This window comes from Trichosurus vulpecula, chromosome 4 (genome assembly GCF_011100635.1).
Source record: "Trichosurus vulpecula isolate mTriVul1 chromosome 4, mTriVul1.pri, whole genome shotgun sequence".
NCBI lineage: Eukaryota > Metazoa > Chordata > Mammalia > Diprotodontia > Phalangeridae > Trichosurus > Trichosurus vulpecula.
This window is the reverse complement of record NC_050576.1, coordinates 131126775-131141584: the sequence shown is the minus strand read 5'-3', so window position 1 is coordinate 131141584 and position 14810 is coordinate 131126775. Positions and strand designations below refer to the sequence as shown.

Below are 14810 nucleotides of genomic sequence, written 5' to 3'. Positions count from 1 at the left end.
TAGAACAGTCTTTTCATGTTCTTGAGTACTTAGTTTGCTGGGCCCTGTACAGTATAGAACTCATTGGACCCAGTCACCCAGGGCTTGACATGCAGCACAGTAGGTCTCTCAGTCTTTAGAATGTTGTATAAACTTTCTTAGAGTTAAAAGGAAAAATATATAGGAGACATACCTTTTTCTCTACTTAAAACCTGAAGCAGATAAAGCTAGGACAACAGCTACGGAGTTTTCCCCACCAGTACAGGCTCTGAATCTTGGCTCTACTCTTAACTATAGCTAGCCCAAAAGGAGGGTCACACTCTTCTCCTCCCTGTTCCCCACTCCCCAATTGAACATGGGAACTCAGGGAATTGACAGTCTGGGCTCAAGCAAGGGTCAACAAAAGTCAAAAAAGGATCTGAGTTGAAGCAAAGCCTTTCTCACAATTTGCCACTAGCAGTGAACTCAGATTTCTGAGCCGGAATGTGTGGAAATTTCCTCCTCCCTCCCCCTCCCTGGCTGTGATCAGCTCATGCTGGCCTCTAATGCCTCCCATTCAGCGTGGCAGCAAGTCGAAAGGGCAGCTGATAGAAGAGATAATAAAGTTCTCCCCCATCCCCTCTTTTAAACATTCTCACAATCAGTTCTCTCCTTCCCCGCTCCCCTTTGGTCAGTGACTCACTACCCACCACTGTCTATGTGCTCAGTGATGTCCTTAATTGGTTTCATGAAAGTCCAAGAAAACATTGTTAGGTGAAATAATGTTATAGGGGGCAGTTATTTCCATAGCAACAGTGTTATAAGTGGGAGACGTGCTCTTGCATGGCCATCAAAATTCTAATCTAAATGCCTAAAATAGAGGTAGGTTGGGGTGAGAGGAGATAAAATGAGATCCTACCAAACTAGAAACATTTTCTCCTCTTTTCCCCTTCCCTCCTCTCCTTTTCCCTATCTTTCTTTCTCTCCCTTCTCCTTTTCCCTTCTCCCCTCTCCTCCTTTCCCCTCCCTTCCCCTCCTTTTTCCTTTTCTTTCTTCCTCTATCCCTTTCCTTTGCCTTTCCTCTTCTCTCCCCTTCTTTTTTTTTATAGTGAATCAAGGTTTATTTTAAAAGGTAAAGCTTTATACATACAATTTTAAAATGAAAATTTCTGTCTTTGAATTAAGCACTATTACAAGCTATTTATAACAAAGTAGTGTTTATATTTCACAAATGTAAAAACGTCAGAAGAAACGCAAATTACAACTTGGATCCTGGGCAATTCAAGTGTTTGATCCCAAATGATACAGGTCAAGTCCCATCTCTCTGTGAAGCAGTCTTCCTTCAGTCACATCATACTTCAGGATAGCTGGCTGCTGTTGCTATTCCACAGTGGTTATTATTGTCCCTGGACATTAAGACATACCCACTTTGGCCCCACTCTTCACCCCAGCTGTTCTTGACAATCCAGTATTTCTTTCCATTTTCTTTGACACCATAGCCCACAACCCGCACACCATGATCTAGCTGTTGACTACTGCATTCTGGTTCATAATAAATACCAGACTGATAGAACTGGAAGGATGGATGTCCTGCATCAACAGCAACAGAGATGGGACCCACCGATGCCACAGCCTTTGCAAGAGCCTTTTCCTGCCCAGATGGGATGTCCACATATCCAGTGACATTAGCACCAGAGCATTCCGGCCGATACCAACAGTCTCTATCCGTTCCAACATAGGGATAGGATTCCTCTGTATCAATGCCTCTATTTTTCTTCACATATTGAAAGGCATTATCCATTAAACCACCATTACAGCCTTCGTTGCCATCATCCCTAGAGCAGTCAACCAAATTCTGTTCACTAAGTGAAACAAGTTTGGCTGTCTTATGGAACCACTGGCCTTCCAGGGAACCAGTTGTGCTAAATGCCCAGCAAGAACCACACGGACCCTGATTCTTAACAGGAGTTACATAGCCTTTGTCTCTCCAGTCTACAGATTTAGGGATCTTCAGAGGTTCGCAAAACAGAGTTCCTTTGGCCTTCCTTTGAAATTTGTCATGTCTAAAGCCATTCATCACCTGTCTGAATTCTTCATTGGTCATATCACCAAACTTGTTCATTTCCAGCTGGAAACCATGTTTGCCAGCACTGTACTCCCAATTGTGCATTTCAATCATTCTCAAATTCTCCTCCAATTATCTTCATCCGCTCCATAGGTCCTTCTGTGTTGTGACTTCCATTGGTACCATTTAACATCTAAAGTCTGATCAAGTTGTGGAGTAGCAGCTACTATCTCCAAACACAGGGAAGCTAAACAGAGGTAGAAATTCATGCTTCAAACCTGAGCGGCTCAGCAGCGGTGGGACTTGGTGAGAACCAGACCTCTAATGAAACTTGAAGGTCCTAGTGGGAGATCACCTTCTCTCCCCTTCTTGCTTCCCTTTTCCTTCTTTTCTAGCTTCTCCTTTCTTTTTTCCTTCTGTCCCCTTCTTTCTCCCTTCCTCGCTTCTCTACAGCAGAGGTGGAAGTTACCTTGAATCTCAGAGTTGGAAGGGACATCTGAAGTCATCTAGTTCAATCCATAACAATCTAGGGATTCCATCTGCAATATGCTGATGTACCATCCATCCACGTTCTGCCTCCTGAATTTCCAATTTAAGACAGCTCTAATTGTTTTGTTTTGTTTTTTAAGTTTTTCCTTATAATTATCCTTAGTCTGCCAACAACTGCTTTCTGGTTGACTAGACTTACTATTTTCTACCAAAGGGAGAAGAGGTTCACAGTGGATGCCAACAGGGAGACAATCATCACCCATCACTTTGAAGGACATCATAGTGGGGTTTCCTTACGATACATTAATCATATTATTGCAAAATAAGATTGGTTTCGGTGGGTAATGTTATATGGGGCAAGTCTGTAATTGTAGTTCCCCACAAATCTCTTTAAATTGCTTGGAATCCACATTCAGGGGAAAAGGCTGTGTAGTCAGGAAGGATGATGGTCTAAAGGACCTGCTCTGTCTCTATCTCATGACTCCCCTTCTTACTACCAAACATTAATACTATGCCCATTGCAATACCAGCCTGGAGAGGATTCTCTCCATCTCTCCTGGGTGATAAAAAGCGTTTTTCATTGTTTTCAGACTTCAATCTGGTTCAGAAACAGCCCCACCCTGAATAAAGAAGGAAGGAAAGATCATACATGTTCCTTGTGGACTTCTCAGGTGGAACCCTCAGAGATAGGATGTATCATGGCTGAGGCTGGATGGTTCCATGATTTGGGTTAAAGCCTCCATATCTGGGGAATAAGAGAAAGTTTGGGTGGGAAGTTCTTGGGAGGTTAGTGTACCAAAGCATCATGGTATAAGCCAGGATAGGTATGGAGATACAAGAAACTGATCTGAGGGACCAGAGGAAGAACCAAAATCAACAATCATGGCACAAGAAAAAACAAGCATCATAAAATGTTTCTGAGGTGAGTGGTATGAAAGATATCCTTAAATGACTGAGATTTTTAAGTCAAATTCAATTGAGCTGTGGAAGGGAAAAGAGACCTATCTGGGAAGAGACCTTTGGACATTGCGAATCTACTAGTCGAGTGCCTATTGGGGGAGGAAGGTGGGCTAGCTAGAGCTAGGGGGAGCTCACAAAGGGAGGAAGTATGGCATCCAGTAGCATCCTATTTGAACTATTTTTTTTCAAGGGAGGGAGGTAGAGACAAATCTGTGGCAAAGGAAATTCTCCGTGAGAAAGCTCCCTCTACCCATGCATCTCTACATCTGTTTGTCAGCTGAAAACCTTAGAGAGTTGTCTCTAGCTCTGAAGGGTTTGGTGACTTGCCCAGGGTCACCCAGCCACTAGGTGGCAGAGGCTGGACTATAACACAGGTCTTCCTGGCTCTGAGGACAGCTTAGCTCACCATGCACAACTACATCACAGTGCCTTGCATTTTAATTAATTATTGCTAACTAAGTGCTGAGATCTATTGTTTCTACTGGCTGAAATAGTGCAAGTATTGTTAAGGGCCTTCTAAATCCTGGCACCCAGGGGCAAAGTCATAGCACCCTAGTTATGTCTCTGACTGCCCGGGGCAGAAAGCAGGGTCCAGAGCAAAAGCAATACCAGGATCTGTGACAAAGTCCAAAAGGGAGAGCAAAGCAGTGTGGTTTGGGGTACAGCTATAGGGATTTAATGCTAAGACAACACTTATAAGAGTTCAAAAAAGAATGGGCATATGCTAGATTTTATGCCCACGTACGTGAGGCTGGCACCCAATGTCTATCTCCTTCAAAATGTTGGATGCTGGTCAGTTCTGCTACCACAGGTCTTTGTTGTCCTCCAGGGCAACGGCTACCTCTAACGGGCCACAGACAGACTAGTCTTCATCAGGATGGTATAGTCTCCTGACTCCTAATTTTTTCCCCAAGACTGGAAATGGATTCTTGGGATATCGTGCCAAGCATTCAGTTGGAATTCTATCACTGTCTCTTAATGATGCCCCCAAACAGAATCTCCTTTAGTCCTGTATACTGTCTCCTGGAGACAGAAAAGATAGTGTTAATGGGATGATCCTATGACAATTCTGTTCCCTATTAGATAGATTTGATCAGAGGAAGCTAGGGACAGCTAAGTGGGATGGATTGCTCCACCCGGAATTAGGAAGACCCAAGTTCAAATCTGCCCCAGATACTTAATAGTTGGGATCCAGGGGAAGTCACTTAATCTCTGTCTATCTCAGTTTTCTCATCTATAAAATGGGGATAATAAGAGCACCTTCCCAGGGTTGTTGTGAGAATAAAATGATATAATATTTGTAAAGCACTTCACAAGCTTTAGTGTGTTGTATGAACACTAGCTATTGCTGCTATCATCCTTATCATCACTGCTATTATCCTGACACAAGAAGCAACGGAGTTTCTGCAGAAAACCTTGTTCTTTAACAGAGACAGCAACTGAATAGTCTGGAGACCCAAGAAGAGAAGGAATCTCTCTACATTTTACCTCCTTCTAGAAAATATTATCTTTTTATAAAATTGATTAGTTTTTCCAGTCCCAAGGGAGAACCTTCCATGCCCTCTCTGTGCCTCCTGGGTATCTCAGCCAAGCCTGGGCATTGTCCTGAGCCAGCAAAGACCACAGAACTAAGCATAGATGGCTTAGCTTGGATGTAAGGGGCAATCGCTTTCACTGTCCTTATCTTCAAATGCTTGTCAAGATGCTGAAGGAGTTTAGTTTGAAACCTAGGCCAAGAACCTGTGTCAGCATGTAGGCAAACAGACAAAACTTTAGGGAACTGGCAGGAATGCTTTTGGAGAAGGTTTCTCTGGTAAAGGCAGGATAACAGTGGACCTTGGGAGTTTTGCCCTATTATGATGCCCATGGCCTTTTACTTTTCTGGGTGGATAGTAACAACTGTTAAGCTTCCTCTCACCATATGGATTGATGGTTTAATATTTATGAGACTGTGTAGCTAAGTCAGTTTTCAAAGGCTGACAGCCACATATGCTAGATCTGCTCTAAACCTAACGCTTCTGTACCTTTTCAGCCATCTGAAAGGCACAAATGTTTCCTGCTAATGACTGGCAGGGACAAGTACCAAATTTTCCTTAGGAGAGAATTGCCATGTTACAGGGAAAGTCTGCGGGCCTGGCTATGAGGGAAGGGAAGAGAAGAATGAGGACTTTCTGCTTTTGTTTTAGGCAGTGAAGAATGTGAACTCTAGGATTGGATAAGGACTTCTGAAGATGAAGTCATATGTTTATTAAACTCAAAATTTCTTCTGAATTTTTAATCTCACACCCAGAATTTTTTGACCTTTGACATATCTTTAAGTCTATACCATGCATAATAAGATTGGAAAGATAGGTTGGAGTCAGGCTATGAAGGGAAAACATTAATTCAATTAGCACTGAGCACAAACCAACTCTGCCCATAAATAAATTAGTCCTTGCTTCTTTCCACTTCAGACATGACTCTTTGCCTTCTGCTTTCCATTCCTCAATTGTCCCACCCTGTTTCCTTTCCCCTACCCAACATCTCTATCACAATACCCAGGAACTTTATAGTCAAAATCAACAAGTTTTTATTAAGCATCTACTAAGATGGAAATAAACAGTCAAGGAGCTTACAGCATGCTGGAGGCTACATGTATAAAATGCTTAGCACAGTGCCTGGTGCAGAGTAAGTGCTACACAAATATTAGCTATAATCATGATTATTAATATGTATACAATTAGCATATAAGAATGGCAAAGATTTTGTTAACAGAGAAGCAGTACAAAGTTTGCTAGTTCTACCTTGTTCTTCTCAGTCTTGCTTCTGAGGTGAAATTCTCGTGGGCCACAATTAGCATCTCGGGAATGCAAAGAAATTAAGTAGAATTTTCTCATTCTAAGTCAAGAATGGCACCCCAGAGTGGCAAGATGAGGTGGCAACAAGGGAGTTAATAAATAGACTTGAGTGACTAACAGTTTCTTTCAATAACTGGGTGGGTGGCACAGGCTAGGGTACATATTCCAAAAGAACTGAAATAGTCCTGGGACCATGAGCTAAAAGTAGCAGAATAGAACTCTTCTCCCTTGTAAGAGAAAAAGCTGCGTGGCAGCTAACGGCCAGGAGATGGCAGCGGAGAGCGGCTTGGCAGAGGAAGGACCGCTTCAGCAGAGGGCCTTAGCTCAGCTCAGAGGGTAGTTCACCAAGGACATCTGCATGCCGGGGGAGCAAGAAGCAGCACTGGGAGCAGAGAATTGTTCCAAGGGAGATATCTCCTTAGGAATATTAATTGTTCTGACTAGTGCATTCTCTTTCTGTTAGTGGCCTGGTTGCTTAGTGTGCCTGTTCTAAGTGTATTTCCTACACTTCTGCATTCCCCAACCATAGGTCTTTCCGAATAGTAATACACTAACATGCAGGCCAGTGTACCTCTCTGTATATGGATGTAATCTTTTTGTCACTTATTTTGTTATAATGTTTAATTAAATGTCTTTTGCTTTTAACTCCATTCACTGATGTCTTTTTTAAAAAATACATTTGTGAATGTCCATCAATCAACAGGTATTTATTAAGGCATTGTGCTAGGGATGAGGGATACAAAGACAGAAATGAAACAGTCCTTGCCCTCAAGGAGCTAATATTCTATTGAGGAGAGAACATGTATACCCACATATATATTTGGTGATGGGAGTATGGTGGGGGGAGAGGGGACACTAGCAGTTGGGACATAAGGGACAACCTTGGCCCTTGAGCCAAGTTTTGAAGGAATCTAGGGATTCTAAGAAGCAGAGATGAGGAGGGAGCACATTCTAGGCATGGGGAAACAGCTATCACAAAGGCACTAAGAAAGGAAATGGGGTGTAATATATGACAATAAAAAGGCCAGTTTGATTGGATGATAGGGAAATTAAAGGAATCAATGTTTAATAATATTGAAAAGGTAGGTGGGGGCAGATTGTAAAGGGCAAGCATTAATTCAATTAGCACTGAGCACAAACCAGGTTGTAAAAGCTTGGTGGCTTCAAAGAGATGTGACATGTATAATATATGGTAATATGAAGAGTGAGAAAACAAGCAACTGGGGGAATCAGAGAAGGCTTCAACAAGGATCTGGCACCCAAACTGAACCTCAAAAGATTATAAAGCTTATGAATAAATGAAATAACAAATGAATGAAAAAGCATTTATTAAGTGCTTACTATGTGCTAAGTACCATATTAAGCACTGGAATACAAAAAGTAAAATAGAGAGAGCCCTTGATCTCAAGGAACTTATATTCTTATTTGGGGAGACAACACACAAAAGAAAGTTCAGCTGCAGGGCAGAAGGCAAGACTCAGGGGTCCTTAGGTTATATAAATAAGTCAGATGGTCATGCTAGGGATCTTAGGAATCAGTGGCAGAGCAGATGCTGCTGCTCCATGTCACAAAAAAGAATAGATGCTTGCTCCCATCTCATTCAAGCTGTAAAGGAAAAAGGACAGATATTAGGAAGGGGTATATTCACGTGTAGAGGATGGTCTGTGCTAATACAGAAGAAAGAGATGGTATATCAAATTAAGAGAATCACTAGTAATTCAGATTAGCAAAAATGTAGAGTTTGTGCAAAACAGTAAGAAATAAAAATGGAAAGGTAGGTTGGAGTCATATTTTTATGGGCCTTTAACGCCAAGCTGAGGAGTTTATAGTTTATCCTACAAACAATAAAGTACCACTGAAAATTTTTGGAGCAGGGTAATATCATGATCAGGCCTTAGGAAAATTATTTTGGCAATTATTTGGGAGATGGATTCAAAATGGGAAGGAGTGGAAGGGGAAGCTGAATGCCTACCAGACTCTAATTTTCTTCTGTACCAGAAGATTATCATAATAATCCAGGTAAATGGTGTTAAGGACCAAACCAAGGGTGGTGGCTGTATGGATGGAGATAAGAGGATGGATTTGAGACATGTTGTAGAGATAGAACTGACAGAATTTGTCAAATAAGTGTTGTTTGTTGTTTAGTAGTTTTTAGTACTGACTCTTTGTGACTCTATTTGGGGTTTTCTTGGCAAAGATACTGACTGCAATGGTTTGCTATTTCCCTCTCCAGCTCAGTTTTAGAGATGAGGAAATTGAGGCAAATAGGATTAAGTGACTTGCCCAGGGTCACACAACTAGTAAGTACTTGAGGCTAGATTTGAATTCAGGGAGATTTGTGTTCCTGACTCCAAATGGGTACTCTATCCACTGCACCACCTAGCTGCCCTTAATGCATATAGGGGATGAAGAAGGAAGAAGCATCTTTGATTGCTCAGATTAAGGACATGAGTGACCAAGAGAAATGTCTATGCCCTTAACAGAAATAGTGGAATTTAGAAAGAAGGGCAGGTTTGGGTGTGAGGAGTGGGAGGTGGGGAGATGAGTTCCCTTTTGGAAACGTTGAGTTTAAGATGCCATCTGTCCAGAAGACATAATGAAGTTTAGGAGAGAGATTAGAGCTACATGCATACATAGATTTGGGAATCAACTGTATAAAGATGATACTTGAATCCATGGGAGCTAATGAGATTACCAAGGAAGAGTGTATAGAGAAAGAAAAAAAAGGATCTAGGACAAGGCCCAGGGGATGGAATAATATTAATATTCAGGAAAAGAGTCAAAGAAGGAGTAGTAAGACAAACAGGAGAAGAATCAGAAGATAACAGTGACGTGACTCAAAAACCAAGGGAAAAAAGAGTATCCAGTAGTGTTTTATGGATCCAAAAGCTCCACAGGCAGAGAAAAGGCCATCAAATTTCAGGTAAGAGATCATTAGTTACATCGGAGAGAGAATTTTTCACTAGGGAAGTGGGATTGGAAATCTACTTGCAAGAGGTTAGGAACTGGGTGGAAAGGAAATTGACACAGAGTGTAGGTAATTTTTTTCTGGAAATTGGGTGGTGAAAGGGAAGAGAAGTATAACATGGTAGTCTGAGAGAGAAGAATCAAGTGAGGGTTTCTTTGTTTCTCTCTCTCTCTCCCTCTTTCTTTCTTTCTTTTTTCTTACCTTAAAAAGGGAGAGGCAGCAGTGTGTAATGGATAGAGTATTGAACTTGGAGTCAAGAAAATCTGGGTTCAAGTCCTGCTTAAGATACACATTACCTGTGTGACCCTTGACAAAGCACCATTGTTGGAGGTGGTTCTTTTTATACATATATACTTATTTATTCATCCATATATTTACATTTTTATCTAAAATCTTTTTTAATATTTTATTTTTCCCCAATTACATGTAAAAACAATTTTATATTCTTTTTTCACATTTTGAGTTCCAATTTCTCTCTCTCCCTCCCTCCCTGCCCTCCCCCTCTCATTGAAAAGGCAAGCAATTTGACATAGGTTATACATGTGTAGTCATGCAAAATACATTTGGAGGTGGTTCTAATGCTAGTATTCTCTTAGTTCATGTTCGATGTTGGGATGAAATGAGGCACTGATGAGCCATTGAATAGTCAACAAAAGGAGGTTTATTTCATTTTATATGTCCCCCCCCCCTTTCCTTTGTATACATATGACTAGTTGTCAGGGCAAGGGATGGTAAAAGACATGGTAACTTGGAAGGTCTTCACAAATTCACCAAGTCTGAAGGGCCCAGACTCCATAGGGTAAGACTTTTTGTGCCCTTAGATGACCAAGAAGCTGTCTCAGGGAAGCTGGGGACAATCAGATCCTAGGGGCAGTTTTGTCTTCTTTTAAATAAAGTCTCCCTATTTTGTGGGTTGGGAGGAAAGAAGCTGCTTTAGGGAAATGCTAGTTCTGTCACAACCTCTCCAATTTCTTTTTTTTTTTTGGTGTTTTTTTTGGGGGGGCAGGGCAATTGGGGTCAAGTGACTTGCCTAAGGTCACACAGCTAGTACATGTGTCAAGTGTCTGAGGCTGAATTTGAACTCAGGTCCTCCTGACTCCAGGGCTGGTGCTCTACTCACTGTGCCACCTAGCTGCCCCTCAACCTCTCCAATTTCAATGAACTCATCTATAAAATGAAGGAATTTGGATTAGCTGACTTCTAAGGTTTCTGCCTGCTCTAAGTCTATCATCCAATGACCTGGACATGTTAGTAGACAACAAGTAAAGACTCAGTAGTTAGGGACATAGATTGAAAATGAGAGGGGCAGCTAGGTGGCGCAGTGAATAGAGCACCAGCTTTGGAGTCAGGAGGACCTGATTTCAAATCTGGCCTCAGACACTTGACACACTTACTAGTTGTGTGACCTTGGGCAAGTCACTTAACCCCAGCTGACCTGCCTTCCCCCCTAAAAAAAAAAGAAAAAAAAAAGAAAATGAGAGAGAGCCAGAGAGTGAGAGCAAGAGCAAGAGTGTGCCCGAGAGAGAGAGAGAGAGAGAGAGAGAGAGAGAACATAAGGAGAAAGGAGAAGAGATGTGTGATAGTAGCAGAAGGAGAATCTGGAAGTAGTAGTGGGGAGCAAAGAATATGTTGTCAAGATATTAAGTGACACCCTGCTTTCCAGAGCTAAGGCCCAACAAGCAAGCTGTGCCCTGAGCTCGGCATAACAACAATCCTTTGTGCTCACCCTCTGGATGATCTCAGTGTAATGCCAAGCAGGGTGGGACTTTTTGTTGCTGTTTTCTCTTTTGGAATGTTAAGGCAATCAAGTGCCTTTAGTGAGTCTTGCCTTTGTTTGAAATGGGCAGGTAAAGTGGGACCTTTTGTCTTTTGTTTTGGAGTGCTTCTCAGCACTGAGGCAATCGGGTGTCTTTGAGTCTTGTCTTTGTTTGAATCAAGAGTCATTGATTGGAAACGATGTATATGATGGGGTGCTAGTGATTAAAAATCTTTCCCACACCCTTTTTGCTAAGTAGGCTCTGAGCCCTCAGGGCCCTGAACAGGGTATATGAACTCTGAGGTGGAGTTTTACTTTTGGGGGTACACTCTCTAGAAGAATGTTGGTGATGAGACTCTGGGTAGCCATTGAAGCCTCCCTGGTTGAAAGCCCAGATGTTGGTGCTTCTCTCTCTGGTAACTATGTATGTGATGTCTTGATCGGACAAAAACCTGTCTGTTGATCTGTTTATATTTTCTCTGTTTGTATTTGCTCTGAAGTTCAGGGTGCTGACTTTTTCCACAGAACTAAGTGAATGATATATGTATGTTTAAATAAAGTGAAATTTCTAACCCCTTAAAGTTGCTTTCCTTAGAAAAGCGGATCAAGGAACCTGTGCTAGCAGCCCTCCTGTGTGCTCTTATTGTTGGCCTCCACAGCAGCTGCTAGCAACATTGTTGTTAAAACTCAGTCATAGCAAAATCCCAGAATTGTTTCATATAATTAATGTATTGCTTTGACCAGCAGCAGGTGTTCTCTGAGCTTGGACAAGCACCTGCAGTACCCATGTTCTGGTCTTGAAGCCTTGTCATGAATTAAACTTTTCATATTGTTGCTGTTATCCCTCATTGTCAGGGCTACAGCTCACTGCACAGCCATTGGTATAAGTACTGAGATTTGGCCACACTAAAGTCGGTCACCCCCAATAGGGGTGGGGCCCCGGCACACATGTCCTTGCTTGAAAGCCATTTCTCTCACTTTGAAATTAAACTTCTCTTTGCTTCCTGACTCTCCTGTCTCTAGCCTGCTCTGTTCAGCTCTAGCCACCCACAGGGTAGAGGCTGGTTCCATTTGCTCGACAATGTTGACTTCTAACCTGGTGTGCCAGAGATGGTAGGGTATGAGAGAATAAGCAACCAGTAGTGGAGAGGGTGACCAAGGAATCAACGACTTCTGGAGAGGGCCAGGTTTTGGGGGGCACAAGAAGATGGAAAGAGTGTGGAAAAAAACATATAGCATTACAGAATGAAGAGGGTACAATGAAATCAATCAACAATGATTTATTAAGCACCCTACTATGTGCCAGTCACTCTGGTAGGCTACAAGGATACAAAGGCAAGTTAATTTTCTTGCCCTCAAAGAGCTTACAAGCTGGCTGAAGAAGACATACACATATTGGTATATAAAAAATAAATACAAGTAAATTGGGGAAGGAGGGCAGGGAGGACCTAGTAGCTGTGAAAATTAGGAAAAGTTTCCTATTGAAGAGCACTTTAGCTGAGTATTGAAGGAAATTATGGATTCTAAGGGCTGGGGTGTGTGAGGAATACACTGCAGGCATGGGGAACAGCTGGGGAAAGGCACAGAGATGGAAATGCAGTGTCATAGAGAAGAGCAAGGCCAATTTGGCTGGATCCTAGTGGGCAGGAAAGGGGGTAACGTATAATGGGATCTAGGTCAGAGGAGGCTTTAAAAGCCAAATAGAGATTGTATTTTATCCTAGCAGCAGTAGGGAGCCACTGGAATTTATTGACTAGGGCAGTGACTTGATCAGACCAGCATTTAAAGGGAAAAGAAGAAGAGACTGGGGAGGGGCAGGGTGGACCTGGAAGGAGATGAATTTTTATTGCAGAAGACAATAACTCTGACTCAGAGATTAGGAAAGTGGGAGGGGAGAATTTGCTAGGCAGAAGACATAGGAAGAAGTAGTTCATTGAGGTTTCCTTTCTCTTGGGTCCTGTGAGGAGAGTTGTTTTGAGACTAGGTGTTTAAACACTAGAGACCTGGGAGTGGGCTGTTGGGGTTGGTCATCTGGATCAGTAACTACCTGGAGACCGGGGCTCCAGGGGCTCACACACTGTCTCAGTTCTCTGGCTTAATCCTTAGATAGGGGTGAGTGAGGAAGGGGCCAGGCACTCCCAGAAGATATCCAGTACTTGGTTAAGGTTAAGGCATGGCATTTAAGACCTTGGTCTGGGCAGTGTTGGATCTGAGTCTGGGGTGGTACAAGGCCCTGGTGTGGACTGTTCTAGCCCTTGTGTGTGAGGCCCCAGTTTGGGTAACTATTATGAAGCAGTTACAAAGTCTAGTGGAGAATTATTAGACACCATAAAGTTAAACAGTCATCTATCTGCATTGAATGTTTGAGGTGTGGAGAAACACAGAAACGGACTAGGCAACCTTTGGAGGGCCTTTCTCTCCCCTAAAGAGCCAAAATGTTCAGTTATTTCAGTCCTGTTCAACTCTTCCTGATCCCATTGAGGTTTTCTTGACAAAGATACTGAAGTGGTTTGCCATTTCCTTCTCCAGTTCATTTTACAGATGAAGAACTGAGGCAAAGAGAGTTAAATGACTTGTCCAGGGTCACACAGCTGATAAGTATCTGAAGCCTAATATGAACTCAGTTCTTCCTGACTTTAAGGAGCTCTGTCCAGTGGAGCACGTAGCTCAGCTTTGAAAGGAAATGTCCCATGAATAAATACATAACAAGATCCAGAGCAAAGAGTGACCGGGAATTCCCATTGGACGTCCTGAGAATTTAGAAGTGGGAACACTAGCTTTCTGAGAATCCCATTTGTCTGTCTGTGCCTGAAGGAGGAACCTGTGGATTTCAGGGGAAAACACCTAATGGCTCAGCTTCTTGCCAAGGCTATAGAAGCCCACATCTCTGGCCTTTCAAAGTTTAAATGTTCCTTTCAACTAAGATTTTCCCATTTTTTGTGGGTGAGTTCTTTGCTCTTCAGATAAGAGGAGTCTAAGTTCCACAGGTGAAGTTTCTGCTCTATATGCTGAATTCATAATTATGAAATTCTAACTGCATTCTAATCTAAACCTTTTTATCCTATAAATGAGCAAACTAAGGCCCATACATGTTAAGTGCCTTGTTTAATGCCTCACAGCAAATAAAGGACAGAGATGCCCTCCACAGAGAATCCAGGAAGGTATGATGGGGTTTGCCTCTATTTTTCAGTTTCTTGCCTCTAGTTTCAGTTCTTTTCAATGAACTAGATTTGGAAGCTATTAGTTTAATATTAATTAATTAATCTTAGGATCAATTCACTCTTTTTCCTGAAGAGACTGAAAGTGGACAGAAATGACAGTTAGCAGCACTGGCAATAAGAAAAGTGGTTGAAAACTCTATTCCTGGGGTTGTCTGATGATTTTTATTGTTGGATCTTGGCCAACATTATGTCAATTATACAAAAGGCATACTACACAGAACAACTTTCTAGTGTTGAAGAGAAGAATATTAACACTTTACTCTGCATTTTAGGTTCAAATCTTCCAGAAAGAATTTTATTTATTATTCATCTGTATCCAAGCCATTTCTACATTAGAGAAAAAAAAATGTCCAAACTAACAAAGCAAACAAATAGGAAGAAAAAAATCCATGCCCTCTGACATGACTCGCTACCCCAAGATAATTTGAAGTAGCTTTTATAAGAATCTTGAATGAGGAAGATATATTAAAATTCTATTTAGGTTAATACTCAAGAATAGTTAAGTCACCAAAGTTATCAGAACCACTTCCCTCCCTGCTCTAGTAAATAAAGGGAC

General features: G+C 41.9%; 2 protein-coding genes across 6 annotated transcripts in view; one reads left to right on the top strand and one right to left on the bottom strand.

The window, feature by feature from the left end:
* TMEM63A (transmembrane protein 63A) overlaps window positions 1–14810 on the top strand; it is an 82105-nt gene that overhangs the window by 14083 nt on the left and 53212 nt on the right. For 2 of the 5 annotated variants that reach the window (XM_036753456.1, XM_036753450.1), the window contains exons 1-2: window positions 2264–2329; window positions 2727–3434. The exons of 2 other annotated variants lie outside the window; for them this stretch is intronic. The gene's annotated coding sequence lies outside the window, so the exon portion shown is untranslated. Of the gene's footprint in view, window positions 1–2244; window positions 2330–2726; window positions 3435–14810 lie in introns of those variants that run through there. One more of the 5 variants, XM_036753452.1, reaches the window with a different exon arrangement.
* On the bottom strand, window positions 1159–2307 carry LOC118845530 (cathepsin L1-like). Its single transcript, XM_036753457.1, is given in 2 exon segments — window positions 1159–2154; window positions 2157–2307. Coding segments are annotated over 2 exon segments (981 nt in total). The 5' UTR covers window positions 2293–2307; the 3' UTR covers window positions 1159–1309.